Raw genomic sequence first — 21,843 nt, 5'->3', positions numbered from 1 at the left:
TTCCGGATGATACTCTGTAATATATTTTTATTTGAATAGTTTTAAAAACCCACCAGATGACCTCTGGCGACTGTTTTCCTTGATCTTTCCTCGGATTGTTGGACAGGGATATTTTCGCAGGAGCGGGTTGGCTCCGCTAGAGGGTGCTGTTGGGCCGAGCCCGTGTCGGTCCCACAGCGAGGGGCGCGTGGTTGGACCGACGTTAGCGCCATCAATCTGCCTGCCTCTGCTTCCATATTGAAGATGGCGGTCTCTGTGTTCCGCGGCGTGCGGCTGCTCACAATTGGAGACGCGAATGGAGACATACAGCGACATTCAGAGCAGCAGCCGCTGCGGTTAGACGTCAAAACTTCACAAGACGCTGCTTTCATCAATCTCTCCAATGGTGAGTAGTTCCGTTGTTGTTGTTTTCAGCGCCGCTCTAAATAGTCGGCCTGTCTGAGTATGCTAATGTAGCCGGCGCTAGCCTTAGCCATGGGGATCGCTTCACCCTGGTGTAAATCCTATGCCGGTCGTTAGGCTCTCTATCTGGGCTTTAATGGCCTAAACATTAACCGGTTTGGGCTAATAACACACAGCGTACTTAAATGACTGAGCTGTGCGGGTGAACGTGTACCTAGATGCTAGTTGAACAATACCAGATTAGCCCGGAGCCGTCCATGATGCGCTAACACACGACAGTGCATTGTTTTAGTTCTTCTGCTCAGACAAGTTCGAGCTTTTGATTAGTTAGAATATTCTAGAGTGTCCTCAGACTGCTTGGCTGTAGTTGAAGACGCTTGAGTTGATTCGGGGTGAGTCGGTACATCACACTCCCAACCAGCCGCTGTGAATTGCGCCACGGAGGCAGCGATCCGTTTTAAATGTGCATATGTAGATATTTGAAAGAACCGAACCCTTAACTGAAGCCACTTTCTGTAAAGGGATGAATGTGGCGGGGCAGCGTGAGACCAGGCCCTCATTACTTATGCATTCATCTTTGTTCTCATTGGAACAATAGCTGGGTCCCCTCCCCGCCTCCAGCGAGGAGGCAGCAGCAGCTTGGTACCTAACGGGATTTCAGGGAAACATCAGCGGTGCTGCTGGGACGCCCGTCGGGGATGATGTGTGACAGAAACAGGTGTAAGGTGTAGTCCCCTCCTGGACCAATATCATCATCTCAGAACTTTGGTCAGAACGCTGAGGGTTGGAAGATATTATAGAATAATTACTAGAAGACCAAAATAAATTTTAAAGTTTCACAGGTATACACACAGTAAGTGACGTTTATTTATAGAGCACTTATCACAGAAAGAAAAATCACAAAGTGCTTCACAAGGATCAACAAAACGAATCATAAAGTCATGAAATGGTCTAAAAAGGCTAAGTGCAACAGTCTGCAAGGAGCGATCACCCTGACTTTTGTATCTGGTCTTTGGAACTTCTAGAAGGTTCTGGTGGATGGACCTGAGGGCTCGGGTTGGAGCATAAGGCTTTAACAGTTCAGTAATATAGGGAGGAGCTTGACCATGTAGAGCCCTGAAAGTTATAGTCAGGACTCTAAAATGACTCTAAAGTTAACGGGTAACCAGTGCAGAGACATCAGAATAGGAGTGATGTGAGCTCTTCTGTTTGTTCCAGTTAGGAGCCTCCCTGCAGAGTTCTGGACCAACTGAAGGTGGTCAAGGGCTTTTTTGTTAAAACATGTGAAGAGTGTGCTACAGTAATCTAGACGGGAGGAGATAAAGGCATGGAGAACCATTTCAAGTTCCATGTTTTGACACCAGACTTTACAGTTTGGAGATGTTTCTCAAATGACCGCTTCAGAGTTCATTTTTGAATGGCCTTCAAGAGACATTGATTGGTCAATGTGCAGCACAGCTCCAGCTTTGTCACTGATTCCTGGACATTGGTCTTCAGAATCTGCTGATATTGAGTGGAATCCATGCGTTCCTTAACTTTAACAAGATTCCCAGTCCCTGCACTGGCCACACAGCCCACAGCATGATGGCACCGCCACTAGGGCTGCGGCTATCGAATATTTTTGTAATCGAGTACTCTATCGAATATTTTATCAATTAATCGAGTACTCTAATAAATTACTCTTTTGCGTTTTTAAACCATTATATCAAATAACATGTTATAAAATATGAAATACCTCTTAAAATGAGGAAGCATTTGCCAGTTATTCTTCAAGTTTTATTCAACATTAGTTTTCAAAACTTCAGCACTTCAACTTTACTTTACAGTAAACAAATGCGAGCGGCTGCAGCCCAAACAGCACCAGAAACGCTCACGGCGCATGCGCAAACATGACTCGCCAGCTATCTCCCTATTAACACACGTCCGTTTAAATTTCTACTTTTTTTTGTTTCACACTAACAAGGATTGTCAAGAAAGCATGTTTGCCGTGGTTATGTCAAATTATACTGATCACAAAACATTTATTTACTTTCTTTTGTTTTCCTCCATCACTCATAAATACTTGTGTCCTCTTGCAGCAATCCAGAGGGACAACGGACATCAATAATAACACAATAAAAAGTCTGACGTGTTGTAAAAACTGCTATTTTTAGCACATTTTAAATCAGATGTGTTGCTACCAGACGTACGGTGTGAGCTGAAACTGAGTGCTACAAATGAAAAAGTTGCACAGTGTCCGCAGAATATATGGAAATACAGGCTAAAATGCATTATCTTGTAGAGACTCCGAGTCCGCTTGCAGAAGGGACATTTACATGTGGATGTTTCCTGGTCAGGTTGCAGCATGGAGGATGTGGTGTTGTGGTAGGCTAAATCCATTTTACAGTATTTACACTGGACTACGTTTTCCGCCTTACGACGTGAAAAATGGTCCCACACCTTTGACATTTTGTGTCTTTTTTGCACTCCACCGGGGTCCACGTTGTCCGCCATGGCTTAAGAGAAAGTTACGTTGCGTTCGCTACTCACGTGTGCATTCAGTGCAGTGTGTATGTGCGTCACTTATTTCGGTCCGGGTGAAACGTGACCCCGGGCGATTGCAAAGCCATTAATTAATTAAACATGAATTAAACGAAGCCTCGAGGCAGAGAATTTGACTCGAGGATTTTTTTGTACTCGAATTATTCGAGGTACTCAAGGAATCGTTTCAGCCTTAACCGCCACCATGTTTTACTGTAGGTAGCAGGTGTTTTTCTGGGAATGCTGTGTTCTTTCTCCTCCATGCATAACGCCCTTGTTATGCCCAAATAACCCAGTTTTAGTTTCATCAGTCCACAGCACCTTGTTCCAGAATGAAGCTGCTTTAGAGCTGGTTTTTGAACGCCACTACTCAGAGTAACTCATCCTGAGCAGTGTGTCCAACAACACCACGGTTTTGCTGCTGAGTTGTTTCTGTGTAGCATACAGATCAACTCGCTGTTTACTGATCACCTCGGGCTATTTTTGTGTTGAGTAAAGACCCCCCCCCCCCCCCCCCCCGGCACCTATGAGGAGTTGGGGTCAACATCCCTACCCCATGTTGCTGCTCTTCAGAGAATATTTATAGAGGAGGAAACTTACAATTGCTCCTAAAATACTCTTTCTCATATCTGGATTCACCTGTTTATGGAGGTCAAAGGTCACTGAGTTTACCAAACCAATTTTGAGTTCCATTAGTTTGTTCAAAAGGTTTTGGAATCAATAAAATGACAACAGTGTCCAAATGTATGCAACTGTCTAATTTTGTTTAAACAATTATTGCACACGTTGTGTAAATCCAGCGGTACTCAATACTCTTTGTGCCCCCCCTGAACCCCGCGTGCACAACCCCAACGCCCTAAATCTTTTGCTTTATTTCTATAAAGTGGAATTTGCAACATTTTACTATACACACACACCACACACATTAATGCTTCTGAGATGATTACCATCACTGTCACAACACTAAAGGATTACTCATCAACGTCCCCCTCACCTCTGAAACAGATTAACGGAAACAAGATGGGGGGGGGGGGGGTTATCAGTTGTTAAAATTGGCCCAGTTTTACTTATTGGACCAATACAGACATGTTGAAAATGACTATTAATGCAGATACGTCGTACATCCATAGTTTTAACAGCAGCGTTTTGTCCCAAATGCAGAAATCATTGGTCAGAATATCCAGGTTTCAGAATCGGAGGCAAGAGAAAAAAATGCCAGATGATGTAAATAGCTTTCATTCATGCCTTTTCAGATTATTCAAAGTAAAACTCAAACAGAAACGGGTTTGGGGGTATTTTCATGAGGAAATAAAAATATCACATGGCTGAAAGCTTCAAAAAGTGTATTTTCCTTGATATGGCCTCATCAATGACTGGATGTGGTCAAACTTCCTCCAGTTAAACAAAGAAGAGACAGAAGTTACTGTCTTTGAAGATAAGAAGGATAGGATAGAGGTTATCGCTCAGCTCGACTCCAGAGGAATAGAAACGAGGACCTAGGTTAGAAATCTTGGTGTCATAATTGATTCAGACCTGAGCTTCACTGGTCACATTAAGGCTGTAACTAGATCAGCGTCTTATCGTCTATTTTATTTATTTATTAACTTATGCTTCAGGAGGATAATACCACATGAGATGAAACATCTCATTTACGAGCGGTCCTCCAGGAAGACGGAGGCAGTGCACTATAGAATGAAACAAACTCAATCCAAAAATAATTAAAAAAAGACAACTGAGAAGCTTAACGATCATCTGCATCTAATAGCATGACTTGGAGGTCTCATGTCCAGACAGGACCTAGAGAAACTCATTCATGCGTTCATCTCCAGCAGGCTGGACTACTGCAATGGTCTCCTAACTGGTCTTCCTACAAAAGCTGTGAAGCAACTGCAGCTTGCTCAGAACGCTGCTGCTGGAGTCTTAACAAGAACTAGGAGAACCGAGCACATCACTCCTGTTCTTAGATCCCTACACTGGTTACCAGTAAACTACACAATCCGTTTCAAAGTACTTCTACTAGTGTATAAATCACTCATTGGCATGGGGCCAGAATACATGTTGGATCTCCTTCAGGTATCTACGCCCAGCGGGGCTCTGAGATACTTAGGAAACAGTCAGCTGGTAGAACCGGGTCAGAACCAAACAGGATGAACCTGCTTTTAGCTACTATGCTGCTCACAGATGGAATCAGCTTCCTAGTGACCTCAGATGTGCCCCAATGTAAACTGAAAACTTTCATGTAGTCATCAGCCTTTGAAAGATTGTTTCTTATGCTGCACCTGCTGCACTGTAACTGCTCACCTTTTAACACCTGAAAGGAATTTGTGTGTTTAATTTGGCCTAAATGTATTCGTGCATTCAAACAGTGCTGCCATGTTGGTTTTAAAGTTGATGTCGTTCTTGCTAGTGGACAGCACGCTGAATTATCTCCGTGTAAGAACCGTTTCATACAAACAAAGCTGCCTTGCCTTTGTCACAGTTTAGAGAAAGCTGAACACGAACCTGTCCTAATTGTGTCCATTGCTGTCTGCGTAGGAGAGGAAACAAGTGTGTTTAAGTGTTCCGTTTCCCGGGAGACGGAGTGCAGCCGAGTTGGGAAGCAGTCGTTCATCATCACTTTGGGCTGCAACAGTGTTCTCCTGCAGTTCTCCTCACCCGCAGGTACTGATGATCAAAGTCTGAGTTTAACTATGTCCACTTCCACTGAGTGTAAACACAACTTCAATGCTTTCCATTCAAGACGAGATGTACTGAGTCCTGGGAAACACGTGCATGTTTCTGCTTCAGACTTTCAGTCCTTTTACAACCTTCTGAAGAACTGTCGGGGGCATGCTGGTGAGAACTCGGTCTTCAGTGACAGAACAGAGGAGTCGTCAGCTGTACAGTATTTCCAGGTGAGAGAAGTATCTCCAAGCAGCTTTTCACAAATGGTACAGGCGTGATCAGAAGTCTTGTGGGAGAATAAACAAACATAAACCTTTTGCATGTCCGGTTATTATAATCATGTGGTGAAGGTCCAAAACCCACCTGCCTTTTGCAACTCCTCCTTTGTTTCAACTTAAGGGGACCTATTGTGAAAACTCACTGTTTGCATCATTTTGTGCTGCCACGTGGGTCTCTACTGTAAATACTCCGAATGTCCATTTTGTGTCCGAGTTCTTTTTAGGTATTAAGGTCGGTTCATGAATTTGCTGTAGAGGTCGACCGGTGTTGCTTCTTCTATTGCCGATACCGATGTGAGGTGGTCAAAGTCAGCCAATGGCCGATACATGCTGCTGATTTTTGGGCCGATATCTCAATGTTTGGCACCTTATCAGAATGCTTAATTATCACTAATAACAGCTGTGTATGCACAAGTCTTCTGAACCTAATCTGTGTTTAACACTGAATTTAACCAGCTGTTGCATCTTAATATTGTGCACCGCTCAGTGGTAAAATCAAACTTTATTACAAGATTAATAAAACATACCAGTAAACTGACCACGTATTAAATATACAAAACAGGCAAATAAAGAAATATCAGTTGATGTTTCAGATAATGTTATTAAGCAGATGTTTTATAGGAATGTACACATTTACATGTAAGTAAAAATAGATGCACCTTTAGAATAGAAAAACAGATTCTACAGAAAAATGCATAACAGTGATGTAATAATATATAAAATACACAATAGCAACCTGCTAAACACACCAGCAACATCTGATGTTCATCCAGTTTAACTGACTGTTTCAAAACGTCTTCATGTAAAATATGAATGAAACCCTTCGGTGCTCTTGGCTCAGCAGCAGCTTCTGTGTTAGCCTGGAGATGGGGAACCTTCAGGTTGCGTTTTTACCTTCTTCAGCTCCCAGCTCACCAGCCTCCTGCCATTATCACACCTCCTGTCCTTGATTTGGCTCCATGACTCGCTGCCATGCTGGATGTGACTTTAGTTGAGCCATCAGACAGAAACTAAACAGGAGAAACAGCTGTTAGTGTTTGTGTAGAGCATCCGTCTTCAGTTGAGTCTAGCAGAAAGAGCAGAGGAGAACTCAGCGCATTACAGTCTATATGAGAAATATTAGAGACACACTGATCTATTAATAACCCTAACTATTCACTAGTGTTACTGACTGCTGATGTTAGATTTTACGTACAAATTAAAACTGGTCTTTAGTCAGAGCCCAACACGTCTCTTGTTTCTGATCACAGATTACACGCTAAACAGACGCTGCTGCTGCAGGACTCTCCTCTCTAACGAACAGACTCAAACCCTCCGACTCCCACACAGGAAAATAATTAAATGTATAAAGCTGGAGCTAACGTGTTCAGCAAAAAAGCAGCTGAGAGTTTAAGAAGGTCACTAAAGGTGACAACAAGCTAGCGTAGCATTAGCAGCATGCTGCCGGTGTCTGTACAGGATCTGCTCGGGTGCAAGATTGGCTCGGGGTCCGTCGACTGCCGATGACGTCAAAGTAGTTGATTGGCTGAACATGAACCTTACGGAATTACGGAATCACGTTACGTTGTTATCACGTTACGTTGTTATCACGTTACGTTGGTCCAGGCAAATCTTTCTGTTGGAAAGATGGACAACTTTTACAAACAAATCCATCATTACCTCTTTGAAAATACACTTTTAGCATAGAGCTGCATGTATATTAGGGCTGAACGATTAACTGCATGTGCAATTAAATTGCGATGTGACAAAAGGAGATTTTCTAATCGCAAAGGCTGCAATTTGGCAGCGAGTGGTTAGCGCATCGCTAATATACATGGAAAACCCCATAGGAATGCTAATGCTAATATCACAGATTACATTATTACAAATTATGAATTAGAAACGTGCCAAATGATTACATTTGGAGTCTAATAGAAAGTAAAACTACCATCAATCAAATAAGTACAGACAGGTATTTTAGTTAAGCCAGAAAACTTTTAACTCCAGAGTTTTGGCTAGCAGCTATGAGCGTAACTGAACTACGCATGGACAAGACGTCAAAAACTCTAAACACAAAATACTTCAATAAACGGGGCACACTTCTTTCCTGCAAATACAATTTCACAGGTGTTGCTAATACCTATGATCCTTCAAGGGATGTGCTCAAAGAGGAGTTCAACATTATGAATACAATATAGTGTTTTATTTTACAAATACCATTATAAACACAAACGTACGTCGTAAGAAACATTATTTTAATAACGAAACTGCTAAATTCTTTCCAAACAGTATAAAGATGTCTGGTGTATTTTGTCCAAGTGGGATTGCCGTACTTTGACGTCATTGGCAGTCGAAGGACCCCGAGCCAATCTTGCACCTGAGCAGATCATGTACCGACACCGGCTACCGGCGGTTCTTACGGCTCGTTTTTTCTTTCACTCACCTAAGTTTTATTTCATGTTTTACTTTAATTCACACTGAATACACAGCTGTAGTGGTTTGAAACGCTAAAGAGAAGCCTCACCTTTTACTCAGAGACTCCCGGTGTTTTGGATTGGGGTCCTTCACCGGCTTCCAGCAGCAGCAGGCTGCCCGCGGAGGTGCCTGAATCTAAATCGGCTCTACTAAAGAGACTTATCAGCCAATGATGAAAAATGCTAATTATTGGTCCGATTAATCGGCCAACCTAATATCAGGGTTTCCCCCAGCGCTTGATAAGCCTGGCGGGCCGCCAGGCTTTGCTTGCCCACCTGCCATCATGCCCCGCCCCCCTCCCCGACCCTACCATGTCCTGTCTGAATCTGATCAGTTCCAGCAGTGAACCCTACTCTTTGGTTTAATGACAGCATCTGCAGCCTGGAGCATCACTGCAGAAAAGCTGAGCAATTGCGGAAGAAACTCGCCTCCATGTCCATTTGCTGCATCTAAAGCCTAATTTATACTTCTGCGGACGGACACACGCAGCGCCATTATCCGTCCTTTCGAGGGCTCTCCAACAGGCTCGCAAGGATGGGCTGAGTCGAGCTCTTTTTTTCTATACATCTGTCTGGTGAGATGGAGAATGCAAGCTTGTGATTGGTCAGGATGCCGCTGTCATCTACAGCGCCACCACTGCACCCTCAAAAACATAAAGAGAGCCGAGGATAACTAGCGGCAGACACGGAGCAGCTTGAAGAATACCTCACGGAAAAACTCTAAAAATATGAACGTTTAATTCCCCGTGACTGGAGGAGTGAAAAGATACGCAGCAAGCGTTTTATTTGTGGACGGAAATGACAGGAAACGTGGGTTTAGAGGTGGGGAGCGCATGAAGAGGTGGAGGAAGACGAGGGGCCAATTTGTCCGTTTTAAAAAGTCGCTTATATACAAAAAAACACAATATAAACACACTATCTTAGACATGACAGGATCCCACAGAACAGCGCTACGCCCTCTGCTGTCCTGGAGGGGAATTGCTTTGCAACACTCAGGAGACGGAGAAGTATGAAAGCAAATTGTCTTCATCCGTGCGTGCGTGGCTCTTCCTCGTGGAGCAGACGGAGAAGTATAAATTGGGCTTAAAGCCCAATGTCCTGGAGTGGTTCTCCTCTCATCTGTCTGAGCGTTCCTTCTCGGTGGCTGTATCCCAGGTTTCGGTCCTCCACCTCTCTTGCCCATGGTGTGCCACAAAGTTTATCTGCTGTTTCCCCAGCACATTTTGAGCCTTTCAAAGGAATCTCCTACCATCTTTATGCAGATGACATCCAACTGTACATCTCCTTTAAGCACCATGAGATGTCTAAGCTGCAGCTGTTACACACCTGCTTAGACTCTGTCAGAACCTGGATGGTGGGAGCTTTCTTCAGCTGAATGAAGATAAGACTGAGATCCTCATCTGTGCCCCAGACAAGCTGGTTCCCAAAGTCAGAGACTCTCTTGGTCAGCTTGCTTCTCACACCAAACCTTCTGTCAGGAATCTTGGCATGACCTTTGACCCAGCTCTCACCCTGAATTCTCATGTCAGTTCTCTTGTTGGCTCTTCCTTCTTCCATCTCATGAACATTGCTAAGCTGAGTCCCACTCTGTCCCACTCTGAACTTGAAATAGTCGTCCACACCTTTATCTTGTCACACTTGGATTATTGCAACTCCCCATTCAATTGTCTGAGCAAATCCAGTGTTAATTTTGTTGATAGAAGGCTTTCATTATTTGTTTCATGACAAATAAAATTTAGCACTTGAAAACAAAACAAAAGTCAAAAGGAAACTTGGATAAATGCAAAAAAAGACTAAAGTCGATCAAGATGCTTGTTAAATAAAAGACTAGAACAAAATTGATGAAGAGTAACCGATCTGAAGACGGAGAGATGTGAGGAGTGGACATAAGAACCAATGGGCAAAAGGAAAATGCAGGACTAGATAAAAGAACCAGAGTCCAGAGCTAGTCGCTGGTTGAACAAGTTCTCAGTAAGGCAGCAGTTGAACAACAAATATCTACGAGAAGGAAATGTCCACGCCTGAGAGGAAACACATCTGATAAGTCTTTGTTTGGTAAGCTCAAATCTGGGGTTTCCCCTGGTTTTAAAGAGTTACGCTGATGGCAGCAACCAAGGGCGGGATTGGGAAGAGGACCGGACTGAACCAACGGAGCTTTTTATGGTGCTGCTATGGCGGTTTTATGTTTATGTATTTAGCAGACGCTTTTGTCCAAAGCGTCTTACAGGTGATAACCAAGCCAGCAGGTGTCCCTTGAGGCTAACAACAAACACTATTTGTTTTTTTTCATTGACAATGTTCATCTTTCATTGTTGCTCGTTTTCTCTCCGTCTGCTCAGTTCTGTTCATGAGTGTGAGATGGAGAATCACCACGTCCTGCAACGTTTACCGTAACTGCACTACGTGGACTTGAAAGTGCAACTTCTGTATGAAATTCTCTGATGGCACAAATAATTACTGACTTAAGGTGTTTCATAGTAAACATGTACTGCAGTCCTTCCATTATTAGAGTAATAGCTTTTAATGTTTTGATAGCTTGATGTCATTTTTTGTCATGCTTACAAATATTATTGTTCGATGTGAACTTTTGCTGAAGCTTGATTTGAAGAAAATCTTGAATGCAAATCACATTTCAGTCTTTTCCAAAAGCAGTTCAGCCCTAATTCATGTGAACAGACTCATAGTTATCTGTTGGAAACATGTCACAATGCACTGTTTGTCATGTCTGTACGTAGCAAACTAACTTTTTTATAATCATACACATTCATTCTTCATACTTTTTACAATGGGCATGTCATCACCCCTCCCTACCCTCGTGCAATCCTTTTTGTTTATCGCAGAAGGTTTTTGTATACTTAGGAAGTCCTGGCTGGCCACTTTTCTGTTTGTTTTCTAGTTTTTGGCGGCATCAGTTTTAGTTTGTCGCCTCACACTTTTAGCTTCATAAGTGTTTTCACATTTCGTAATTCCTGGTTAGTCTTTTTAGCTACTTGGAGTTAGGAATGGGTACCTTTGACATTTGAATCAATTCGGTACTAATTCCCGGTACTTAGGAATCGATACCGGTACTTAACGGTACCAATTTTCGATACTTTTGAGTGTTTATTATTTTAATTCTCTTTTATAATTAAATATATATTTTTCTCAATATATAACAATATTTGATATATATCACGATAAATAACATTCAACTGTTTGTATTTTAACATCGTCCTTGTAGTTTTATAAGCTGATAATTAAACTGAAGCAAACATCTTTACTGTGAACTAAATTTACTGAGTATCTTCATTCCTTTTGCCATCTTTTTTCATTTGATTTTTCCTACTGGGAAGTTAGAATTTCCGAGGAGAAAGCGAACGCACCATTAGCTGATAACAATGGTGGCAATGGAAGCTAACATATCAAGCTAACGATATCTTAAACAGTTTATTTAGCTGCTAGAGCAGATTAAAACGATGATGCCTCACACTTAGATCGTTGTCACTGGTTTCATCTTGACCCAATCACCTGTCGCGTTTAGTAAAGTGAAGCCAAACTTTAGAGCGCGTTCATGTACTTCTAGTCGGAAATTCGGAGTTCCGAGGAGAAAGCGAACGCACCATTAGCGGAATGGAAGCTAACATTTCAAGCTAACGTTATCTTAAACATTTTATTTACCTATCGGAGCAGATTAAGATGAGGATGTCTCACTTAGATAGTTGTCGCTGGTTTCATCATCACCCAGTTACCCATCACATTTAGTGAAGTGGACCCAAGCTTTAGCGTGCGTTCTTTCTGCCCATGCTGCTCTGTTTACAACGCGCTTGCAGCGAGCGAAGACATAACGCTTTTGCGCATGCGCAGCTGTCTAGGCAAGTTCTCGTTATGAAGGACAGGTACCAAAATGAGGCACCGTTTGAAATGATGTGAATCGGTGCTCGGTCGGTACTGTGGAATTCGGTCGGTACCTTAAAAAGTACCGAATTCGGTACCCATCCCTACTTGAAGTATTGAATTTCTGTTAGTTTTCTACTTTAAGTGGTGAATGTTTTCTGTAGTTGAGTGTAGCAGTGTCACTGCTTTAGTTTTGGTCCACAAAGTATTGAAATTATGTTTTCAACAATGTTTTTATTTATTTTTTAGTTCATTGTAGCAGTTTTCACTGCCTTGTTTCAGTCTCCTGACACCTTCAGCTTCATCTTTGTTTTCTCTTACTTACTAATTCCTGGCTGACCACATTTAGTTCTCTTCTCAGAGTTGCATTGCTGTTACATGATTCTTCTAGTTTTAGTACAGTAATTGTACTTGTGTGCCTACAGTTTTATGGCTACCTCTCCCAGCAACAAAACATGATGCAGGACTATGTTCGAACAGGGACGTACCAACGAGCTATTCTTCAGAACCACACTGACTTCAAAGACAAGGTAACCTCCCACCTGATGCCAGGCCGACGTGTTTAGAATGTCAAGTCAAGTTTATTATATCGAAGGTTTAAAAACACCCACAGTTGACCTGAGTTCTGTAAAAGCTGTACACATGTCAGCGTTGGCATGGAGTGTGGACTATCAGAGTGGTAGTGTGATCAAAGGGAGCACACATGAAAACCACCAGACAATGAGATGCATTTGTCCGTCTTTGTGCCTTTTTCATTTTCTTCATAGTGTCAATCGTGAATATTTCAAATAGGGGTTCCAACTCCTTTTCGTCGGTTAGACCAGGTCGTTGTTTGAGGTAACTTGTGTTCTCCTTTCTCCAGGTGGTGCTGGATGTGGGTTGTGGATCAGGGATCCTCTCTTTCTTTGCTGCTCAAGCTGGAGCCAGAAAGGTTTACGCTGTGGAGGCTAGCACTATGGCCCAACATGCAGAGGTGAACAAGAAGCATTTCCTATCTGATGCCACTTTAACCTGGTTTTAATCTGAAATGCTGAGGTGTTAGACCTGGCAACACATGCTAGGGTTTGTTTACTGAGAGCTTTTACCAGCAGCCTTGCCTCTGTCAGTGCACCCCAGGGTAGCTGTGGCTACATCGTAGCTCGTCCCCACCAGCGTGTGTGTGTGTGTGTGTGTGTGTACAGATATTAGTTGAATATACCTTTTTTATCTAGTCAACTAAAATATGACAAACAAATTGGATAACTACAATTAGAATAAATTAAAATTATAGTTCCTTGTGAAAGTTAGCACTGGTGTCCTTGTCATTGCAGGTGCTGGTGAATAGTAACCGTCTGAGTGAACGTGTAGTCGTCATCCCAGGGAAAGTGGAGGAAGTGACCCTACCGGAGCAGGTTGACATCATCATCTCAGAGCCCATGGGATACATGCTGTTCAATGAGCGCATGCTGGAGAGCTACCTGCATGCCAAAAAGTTCCTTAAACCCAGTGGTGAGGAGGTTTTTGGACCCCAGAAGATGTAAAACACGCTGAAACCTTAGAACATAAAAATGTGCAACTTGTTCAACACTTGGCTGGTCTCAGTGGGATGTGATGAGGACATGGGCGTTCCTGTTTGCTAATGATTTAGTCTTCAGCTGGAATATTTTGATCTTAGTCAGTGTTGTGGCTGTTTACTGTTCTCTGTGTGGGTTTTCAGGTAAAATGTTCCCGACTATTGGAGATGTGCACCTGGCGCCCTTCACAGATGAGCAGCTCTACATGGAGCAGTTCACCAAAGCTAACTTCTGGTAAGACAGAAAGATGTATAATTGTGGTGAGCTGATTAATCAGTGTGTGGCCATGTGACATGTACCAGTTCAGCAATGGCTTGTAAACAATAATATGTATAAAACAACGCCTAAAATAAACTGCAGAGCATTAGCCTGGCAAGCCATCCTATATATGTGAATATCTAGTCTAGCCACAACCCGTAGACAGATCTCAGTGGTGGTTTAGGGTCCACAGTTGTCTTTCAAACATCTCCTGATGTTATTGGACGACAAACAAACGACTCATCGCTACAGATGTCAGTCAGTGGGGCAGTCCGCCATACAGCATAGAAGATGTATAAGACCAGAGCTTGGTTTGTAAATCAAACGTTCCGGGAATGCAAATACTGATGTGAGACCAAAGTTCCCAACAGGCAAAGCAGATGCCGGAACAGGCACGCAGGGATGGGGGTTCGCTGGAGTTTTCGACAAGTAATTAAAAATTGTGCCCACATTTTAAAGTAAACACACATCTCTTAACAACGGTAGTTTTTTCATCTTTACTGTTCTCCTGCTTCAGCCCTCTGCCCCTCCCCCTGCAGCCTCCCGTACGGTCCTGCGAGGGACTGAGGTTTCAAGGAGATCTGAATTGTATCAAATAAATAAATATTACATGCTTATAAATTATATCCGTAGATGTTAAAAAGGTGTAGAGGGATAAATCTACCTACGTTTTCCTTTTCAAACACGTTGTTTCTGTCCAGTCCCTGTCTGTTATCCTTCATCTCCTCTCAGTCCTAAAGAAAAACTGCTGCCTGGCTTAATCTATTTTCACCTCATGAGATACCTTTGAACTGCAGTTCAAAAAAATCTACCGACCACCAAAACACCAGTGTGTGTGCCACGCCCCAGTGAGGTGAAGTCACCGGAGGACAAAACAGGTGATGCGGTCTGCTCCGCGGCAGCGAAACGCATCAGGCACAAATAAAAGACAGAAATCGTAAAAGGATATGAGCCGACATAAACGATCACGTGTAAACTTTGTTTTTGAGGTGGCGACACTTTGAGAATGTTACTGTGGCCGTGCTCAGGACGCAGATGTCTGGAGCGTGTCAACGATCAGAGCTCTGCGCCTCTCAGCTCCAAATAATCCTGGAGAGTCTGCATAGATAATGTGGTATCAGTAGAACCAGGATCTTTTTCAGGCTCCCCCTGGGTGTGGAGGTTCAGGGCTTCCAGGGGAGCCTGCCACCCTTTCAGATGAGCGGAGCTCCCTTTAGCTCACCCGTAATTCAAGTGCTGCAAATAGCACAAGTTGGTCGCGTGAGTTGCCGGGACCTAGCAGACTGTTGCTGGAACGGTCCTTTCAAACAGTTTTCCGGCCAGATCCGGCTCAAACAAACCCCATACCAGGGAAAATCCACTTTCTGGAGCTTTTTACCATGTGATATTTTCTCATTAAAAAAAAAAACCCCAAACCCATTTTTGGCTGCTTCATGCATGTACGGTGCCCACTGGTTGGGCTCTAATCTTTCTGCTGATCTTTCTGTCTAGATTTCTCATTTCTAAGCGTGGCAGGAACATATAAACGTGTGCTGTGGTTTACTCGTCAGGATTAAAGGAAAGTTGTGTAAAACTAAAATAAAATACAACAGCAACACCACCAACATGTGACAGCACGTCACACCCGGGTCAGATGAAGAGACGAAGCCGGTGGTTCCTCCCACCAACCAAATATCAGGGAAGGATTCATAAATCTTGCCCGCAGCTCCTGCCTCGTTGTACGGCGCCCCGTTGTTACAAAGCTGAGCCGGCACCAGGGAGCATTTGGTCATTAAGTGGTCGGTAATGTGGGGCGATCGAGTGTTTTCAATAAGAAATTATGCCGCAACAGCATAAGGTGTGTGTGGGGCTGTCTTCCTTTTAGCTTGAATGTAACTTGTTTTTATACCAATTGAAATCACACTCCTCCCGTTTTTTCTGAGCCGCTCCAAAGGGGGCTGTTCCTCACAGTCCCCTTGAACGGTTTGGTGATCTAAAGACCCGAAGCTCCCGGAGCTCTGCATCGCTCCAGTTCTCCATCGCAGCTGATTCTGCTTACAACGGCTAAAGCTTGGTTTATGCTTGATGCATTCACTTTGCGCGCGGTGATGCGGCTCACGGATGGAACGAGCTTCACAACTTGCAGCGTTTATGGTTCGTGCGGCTTGTCTCTGCGGTGAGCCAATACTCTCCCAAACTGTAGGGGGCAGCATGGAGCTCTACGGCATGCATCCAACACTACACCACAGTAGAAGTAGAAACTACTGTTTACAACATGGCATTCCAGCATTTTTAACAGCGTCCTCGTCTTTTCCGACAGTGCGAGCTATTTCTCTCCAAGAATTATTAACATGTTGATCACGGTGATCTGAGAGCTGAATCATACAAATGTCTGTATTTACCAACCTCTGCCATACTAGTTCTTGCCGGTCCGCCATGTTTTTCCGCGTCCGACCGTCCGCGTGGTTAGAAAAGTTCCTAGGTGCGCGTTGCGGAAATTTTGGGCCGTGCGGAGGCGCGGTGGAGGGCCGTGGTTGTTAATGATGCAATGTCGCCGCGCGGAGCCGTGCGGACGCGTCAAGCATAAACCAACCTTAAGCTAACCCCCATGTTTACAAGTTTAGTGACTTGTCAGTAATGTGAAGGTAACTAAGGGCCGAACCAGCTGTGTGTTTACTATGTATAGGTTTCATTTATCCATAATCCAGGCAGAACCAGTTGTTGTTTGTGTTTATCCTAGAAGTGCAGAAGGTTTACTTTCGGGGATGCTACATTTAGTTTCAGTACATTCCTCAACACTGAGCAGAAAATAGACGCGTCCGTGAGGTCCGCACGGCAAAATTGCGTCATCTTAACAACCACGCCCCTCCACCGCGCCTCCGCACGGCCCAAAATTTCCGCAATGCGCACCTAGGAAAATTTCTAACCACGCGGACAGTCGGACTCGGAAAAACATGGCGAGCCAGCAAGAACTAGTATGGCAGAGGTTGTTAAATACAGGCATTTGTATGATTCAGCTCTCAGAGATCACCGTGATCAACATGTTGTTAATAATTCTTGGAGAGAAATAACTCGCACTGTCTGAAAAGACGAGGACGCTGTTAAAAATGCTGGAATGCCATGTTGTAAACAACAGTAATTTTTACTTCTACTATGGTGTAGTGTTGGATGCATGCTGTAGAGCTCCATGCTGCCCCCTACAGTTTGGGAGAATATTGGCTCACAGAGACAAGCCGCATGAACCATAAACGCTGCAAGTTGTGAAGCGCGTTCCATCCGCGAGCCGCATCACCGCGCGGAAAGTGAATGCGTCAAGCATAAACCAAGTTTTATCCCTCATGTTGCTGCTTGCTACTACAAGGGTCACATCACACAGATGTTGGTTCCACAAAGCTTTTTATTCCCTCACAGGAAATGATCTGGACATTTTCGTGTTCTGTCTGGACTCCACTCTCCCTCCTCTGGCTCCTGCATACACGGAGAGAACACCGATTACTCCCACGGGTCTCGTGTTAGATTTTCTGTCTGTTACCTGCAGAGCTTGATGTGTCTCACAGCACAGATAGAGCCTGTCTTCTCTTTAGCAGCACAGCGAGACGTGCTGCTGCCGTAACGGTGTGACTTCGGGATTAGGCCCCCAGAACAGATCTCGTCAGCACCTATGTTCACAAGTCCTCATCTGCTTTCAGGTATCAGCCCTCTTTCCATGGTGTAGACCTGTCTGCGCTGCGAGGAGCGGCAGTGGATGAATATTTCCGCCAGCCAATTGTGGTACGTGACAGCGGCCCTCCCCGTGCACACTTGTTTGATTAATCGTTCGCATTCATAAAGACGGGCTTATTGAGGAAAGGGTTTGTACTGCACTAAAGCTAAGACCTGATGCTTTTTCTCCAAAGGACACGTTTGATATCCGCATTCTGATGGCCAAGTCGGTCAAATACACAGTGAACTTCTTAGAGGCCAAAGAGGAGGATCTCTACAGGTGTGTGTGTGTGTGTGTGTGTGTGTGTGTGTGTGTGTGTGTGTGTGTGTTCCACCATGTCCATCATAATCGAGTGTTTTCTTGTTGCTCATAGGATAGAGATTCCCTTTAAGTTCCATATGATGCAGTCAGGTTTGGTGCACGGCCTAGCCTTCTGGTTTGATGTGGCGTTTATGGGATCAGTGTAAGTCATTCTCCCGATACCATGTAAATTGTTACTGTGGTTAATTAGTGACACGCACTTGCCTCATGTGTCCTGTTCCTCCACCACACAGGATGACAGTATGGCTCTCTACAGCACCCACAGAGCCCCTCACCCACTGGTACCAGGTGCGCTGTCTGCTGCAGTCTCCCCTCTTTGCCAAGGCTGGGGATACGCTGTCCGGCACCGCTTTGCTAGTGGCCAATAAAAGGTAGTGTGGTCTACTTTATACTGTTTAAAAACATGAAACCCTGCATTCACGTTGGCATTGTTCATGTGGAGCTGGCCGTTTTTCAGCCCTGCTTCCCTGTGATTCGTTACGTGCTGAGCCAACCGAACACACCTAATTATGGACTGATTGGACAGCTGAAGTTCTCACACTGACCTACTAATGGGAGTCTCTGATTGGCTCGGGTAGAGTCAGTCAGAGACTCTAATGAACTGGATGCATTGGGATAAACATCTTCTGTCACTGCAGCTCTGACTGGTTGAAGCTGCAGTACTGACTGTCTGCTGTGAGAGATTTTGGATGGGGGAGGAGCTCACTGTAGCACTGCTGCTGAGTGAGAGAGTGGGAAGCTGTGTGCTTCATGTCAGAGTTTCCAGAAGCAACGCTGTTTACTAGGGCTGTAGCGAAGCCTCGACGAAGTCGACGGCTCGATTCTAAAAATTTGTCGACGTCAGATACGGAAGTCGACGCACCGCGCCCACTTGTTGCATCCCCAGGAGTTTGTAAATAGAAGAGGAATCTGCCTGTTTTTCCTCTAGTTCGCCCTCTTCTCCGCCTTCACTAACATCTCCGCCAAATACCGAAGACCCGGAACAACGTCCGTCCACTACTAGATTATTTTCCTGTTTTGCCCGCCTTCGTCTCCCGGCAACGGACAACAACTTCCGGGGTCAGATGCGCTGCTTCATCTCTACCGCAGATGTAGAAAATCACCGGGAGCGTTTCTCCCTTCATAAAGGAGCTTCTTTCAGACATTAGGAGAGCTGTTTTGGTGGTAGCAGTCTCTCCTCCGTGCTGGTCTGTTTGCTGCTGGGTGTTTTTGGTTTATTTAAACTTGGTAACTTGAACTTAACGTTGGTAAAGCTACTGTTAGCATCTTCGCTAACAGCTTCTTGCGTTGGGATAAGCTGTTACGTTTTGGTTTAGAGTTCATCTTTTTTGTGGTGTAGATCTCCCTTTTATTACATTTAGAGTGTTGTGGGTTTTCGGTTTAGTTTAAAATATCACCTTGAGTTTGGTTTAACCTGTAACACCACTCGCCTCACGCACATAAGTGACCAAAACAAAGCAGCATGGAGACACTCCATCTTCTACCACCTCTCAGGCAGCAGCCTGCACTCCCAAGTTCTACACGTCACCAGAACATAACCAACCGCAACACAATAAAAGCAGTGTTATACAAAATGGAAGGCCTGTAGTGTTTATTCTCTTACAGTAAGAATTTATCTTTTTTTGAGGAATTTATTTGAGATTTTCTGGTTTTTGTTAATTGTGCAATAGAAAAATAATCGTTAGATTAATTTTCTAAATAGTCATTAGAATAGTCGACTATTCGATAAAATAATCGTCAGAATAATCGTTTTAAAAATAATCGTTTACCCCCAGCCCTACTGTTTACTAAAGCCTGGTTCATGCTTCTCCGTCAGCTCCGCAAGGGACAGACACGCACGGTTTGACGGAAGCGTTTTGCTCTCGTACTTCTCCGTCTCATGGAGAGTGTTGCAAAGCAATTCCCTGCCAGGACACCAGAGGGCGTAGCGCTGTTCTGTGGTATCCTGTCATGTATCGGTCCAAGATGGTGTGTTTATATTATGTTTTTTGTTTATAAGAGACTTTTTAACACAGAAAAATTTGTCTCTCATCCTCCTCCACCTCTTCATGCGCTCGCCACCTCTAAACCCACGTTTCCTGTCATTTCCGTCCACAAATAAAATGCTTGCTGCGCATCTTTTCACTCCTCCAGTCACGGGAGAATTAAACGTTCATGTTTTTAGAGTTTTTTCGCGAGGTATTCTTCAAGCTTCTCCGTGTCTGCCGCTAGTTATCCTCGGCTCTCTTTATGTTTTTGAGGGCGCAATGGCGGCGCTGTAGACGACAGCGGTGCCCTGACCAATCACAAGCTTGTGTTGTCTGTCTCGTTCGACGGATGTTTAAAAAAGTGGTCTCGATTCTGTACGTACTTGCGTGCCTGCCGGGGCCCTGCGCAAGGACGGATAATGGCGTTGCGTGTCTCCGCACTGACGCAGACGGAGAAGCATGAATTAGCCTTAACTTGTGTTCTTAGGAATGACACCAGAGACTTATCTGCACCAGTGTTTTCATCAGCGATGATCAAGGGATTTTGTTGCCTCTCTTTCTCGTCACAGAACGAGCCAAGAATAGCATCTGTTGCTGTAAACAGGCCTTAAAATTTAAATAGTCAAACAAGCAAAAAAAATGAAATCTAAAAAAAAGTTGTTTATTTATCCATCCTTTATTTATAAAGCATGTTTAAAACACAGCTAACCAAAGTGCTGAACCAACAGGGCTAGTTCACAATCAGAAGGTGGAAACAAGGCTCCAGACAACACAAACACCATACACAATAAATAAGGGATAAAATACAACATGCGTAATTCCAACCATAAGACTGGAAACAACAGTGCAATAAAATCAAAGCAGTAACATAAACTTTGTCAATGCTCAGAGATAAAATACATTTCAGTCCTTTATGTCCTCAGTGTGTTATCAGGTACCAGGCTGGAGAACGCCGACTGTGATTGGATATTGCATCCCTAAATACATCCTGTCCCATTATGGTCTTCATTGTTTATTCCATCTTTTTTCTTTCAGGGCGCTAATGTTTTCTTCCTGTTTTCAGTCATGTTACCTGCAGACTGTTTTTGTTTCCAACACATCACACGTCTATGGATAGGATATAATGTTGTTGATGCTGCGAACTCTGATTTCCACAGACAAAGCTACGACATCAGCATTGTTGCCCAGGTGGACCAGACAGGATCAAAGTCCAGCAACCTCCTGGACTTGAAGAACCCCTTTTTCAGGTGCGTTTATCCTCTGAACTAGGGCCTGACCGATATGCTTTTTTTGGGACCGATACGATATAAAACTTTTAACAAAGGCCGGTAGCCGATATAATGGCCAATAAATCTCCCTCACAAAAAAAAGAAATAGAAATTTTCTTAAACTTAAACCCTTCATTCTCTGCCTTTTTGATGCAAACACACACACACCAAAGAACTGTCTCCATAACTCACTCGGGTTTCCAAGTGATGCAAATACGATTTATTTAGCAGATCTCAAAAACAACAGAACACACAAACTCAGTCACAGCATAAATCTTAACATTCAAGTTTTTTCTTGTAAACTGTGGTTTCCACAACTACATTTTAACTTAAAGGAATATTCCACCACTCAGTAAAACTGTGTCTTGTTAAGATTCCCCAGAGCTAGACAAGTCAGAAAAAGCATTTTATAACCAGCCCAATGTGACCTGGCAGCAGGTGGTTTTTTAGTTCAGCATAAAACAATGTAAGTGAATTCACATATACTGTAGTGTTTTTATGTAGGTGAATGCAAGCCTTCCCTTCCATTGCTTTATGCTAAAACAACTGGTTACAACATGTTTTTCCTGTCTTCGCTAACTCTGGGAAATCTAACAACACACAC

The 21,843-nt window shown here is 43.8% G+C and overlaps 1 protein-coding gene across 1 annotated transcript in view; it reads left to right on the top strand.

Moving 5' to 3' along the window:
* The first annotated feature begins 203 nt into the window (after positions 1-203).
* Positions 204-21,843, top strand: part of carm1 (coactivator-associated arginine methyltransferase 1) — a 29,524-nt gene continuing 7,884 nt past the window's right edge. Inside the window, exons 1-12 of the mRNA XM_015968951.3 lie at positions 204-385; positions 5,458-5,583; positions 5,710-5,816; positions 12,616-12,720; positions 13,053-13,163; positions 13,501-13,678; positions 13,887-13,977; positions 17,670-17,751; positions 17,877-17,962; positions 18,057-18,146; positions 18,238-18,375; positions 21,129-21,218. Coding sequence (XP_015824437.1) covers positions 244-385; positions 5,458-5,583; positions 5,710-5,816; positions 12,616-12,720; positions 13,053-13,163; positions 13,501-13,678; positions 13,887-13,977; positions 17,670-17,751; positions 17,877-17,962; positions 18,057-18,146; positions 18,238-18,375; positions 21,129-21,218 — 1,346 coding nt within the window. The 5' untranslated portion in view covers positions 204-243. The remainder of the gene's footprint in view (positions 386-5,457; positions 5,584-5,709; positions 5,817-12,615; positions 12,721-13,052; positions 13,164-13,500; positions 13,679-13,886; positions 13,978-17,669; positions 17,752-17,876; positions 17,963-18,056; positions 18,147-18,237; positions 18,376-21,128; positions 21,219-21,843) is intronic.

This window comes from Nothobranchius furzeri, chromosome 18 (assembly GCF_043380555.1).
Source record: "Nothobranchius furzeri strain GRZ-AD chromosome 18, NfurGRZ-RIMD1, whole genome shotgun sequence".
Taxonomy (NCBI): Eukaryota; Metazoa; Chordata; class Actinopteri; order Cyprinodontiformes; family Nothobranchiidae; genus Nothobranchius; species Nothobranchius furzeri.
This window is presented reverse-complemented; position numbering and strand designations above follow the sequence as displayed.